This window comes from Oncorhynchus mykiss, chromosome 2 (genome assembly GCF_013265735.2).
Source record: "Oncorhynchus mykiss isolate Arlee chromosome 2, USDA_OmykA_1.1, whole genome shotgun sequence".
NCBI classification, from domain to species: Eukaryota; Metazoa; Chordata; class Actinopteri; order Salmoniformes; family Salmonidae; genus Oncorhynchus; species Oncorhynchus mykiss.
The window spans coordinates 6,865,001-6,866,600 of record NC_048566.1 but is presented as its reverse complement, the minus strand read 5'-3'; the positions used below and the strand labels follow the sequence as shown (position 1 = coordinate 6,866,600).

The window sequence follows — 1,600 nt, the reverse complement described above, 5'->3', positions numbered from 1 at the left end:
TTCAGTTATGAGACGATTCTATTCAGTTATGAGATGATTCTATTCAGTTATGAGATGATTCTCTTCAGTTTTGAGATGATTCTCTTCAGTTTTGAGATGATTCTCTTCAGTTATGAGATGATTCTATTCAGTTATGAGATGATTCTATTCAGTTATGAGATGATTCTCTTCAGTTATGAGACAATTCTATTCAGTTATGAGATGATTCTCTTCCGGCTCTTTTGGTAGCAGCGCTGCATGTTCTAAAGCCAAGGATTGACGACCACCACTACACTCCACTCTTCATCCCTCCCCCCTCCTCACACTCTCCCCCCACCTCTCCCCTTGTAGTGTCCTGGGGGTGAGTATACCCTCCTCCCTCCTCTCTATAGCCTCTTCTCTTCTGTTATCCAGGCTCAGTAATAGTAGTAGTTGTGGTCAGTTACTGCATGCGGTCTGCCTGAAGCTGCTGAGGCTGGTACTGGGCGAAGGCTGCAGCTGCTGCGGCTGCTCCCGGGGTGGCTGCGGCTGCTAGGGGCTGCTGGACCGCATACCCATACCCTGCTGCAGCCATGTAGCCCGCAGGGGCCGGGGAGGCTGCGTACGGGTAATGCTCGTAGGCAGCGGCGGCCGCGGCGCTGGCGGCTGCGGCGGAGTACTGGGCGTAGGCCGCTCCGGTGTAGTCGAGGTACGGGGAGGAGGCGGCGGAGGCCGTGGCGGCGGGCGACTGCATGCTGTGAGGGATGACCATGGTGCTTGGCTGCATAAAGGCCTGGGGGTAGACATAGTGGGCTGGGATCCTGTAGAACACAGATGTCAAAGGTCAGAGGACAGACAGAGCCACTCTGCAATCTGGGACACACACTGAAACTGAGCCCAGGAACACAGGAAAGCAGGCGTCACAAAGACAAAACAACGTCAACCCAGTCCTCATTTCATTAACACAGCAACACCACCCAATGGAACCCTGGGTAAAAAAGAGAAGGTTTCAAGCCAAAAGGAAAGCAGAACAGCTCTGTCTGAAGCTCAGGAATCATCATGAAACCAGACAGCTCTGTCTGAAGCTCAGGAATCATCATGAAACCAGACAGCTCTGTCTGAAGCTCAGGAATCATCATGAAACCAGAGCAGCTCTGTCTGAAGCTCAGGAATCATCATGAAACCAGAGCAGCTCTGTCTGAAGCTCAGGAATCATCATGAAACCAGAGCAGCTCTGCCTGAAGCTCAGGAATCATCATGAAACCAGAGCAGCTCTGTCTGAAGCTCAGGAATCATCATGAAACCAGACAGCTCTGTCTGAAGCTCAGGAATCATCATCCTTTAATTAGGCATTAGAGATGATATACCGGCCAGCCCTCTGTGTCTGAACGAGGGTTCTCTCACAATGCCAGCTGATCGCACAGCACCACAACACATCAAGAAAGAACTGCAACTCAACTTATCCCAGTCAACATACAATCAGTCCCAACACCACACACCACATGCCCACACACGTGAAGTCCTCAAACGCAGATAAAAAGTCAACTAAAATGAAAGAGAAGCCTCACAGAAGAAAATGAAAATGTGTCAGAGAGACAGACAGATTATGTATGAAGGTTCACACTTCAACATCTTCTATTAT

The 1,600-nt window shown here is 49.9% G+C and overlaps 1 protein-coding gene across 4 annotated transcripts in view; it reads right to left on the bottom strand.

Annotated features, from left to right (window-relative positions):
• rbm24b (RNA binding motif protein 24b) overlaps window positions 1-1,600 on the bottom strand; it is a 10,737-nt gene continuing 9,137 nt past the window's right edge. For all 4 annotated transcript variants that reach the window (XM_036936433.1, XM_036936441.1, XM_036936448.1 and 1 more), the window contains one exon: window positions 1-779. In XM_036936433.1, coding sequence (XP_036792328.1) covers window positions 422-779 — 358 coding nt within the window. In that variant the 3' untranslated portion in view covers window positions 1-421. The remainder of the gene's footprint in view (window positions 780-1,600) is intronic.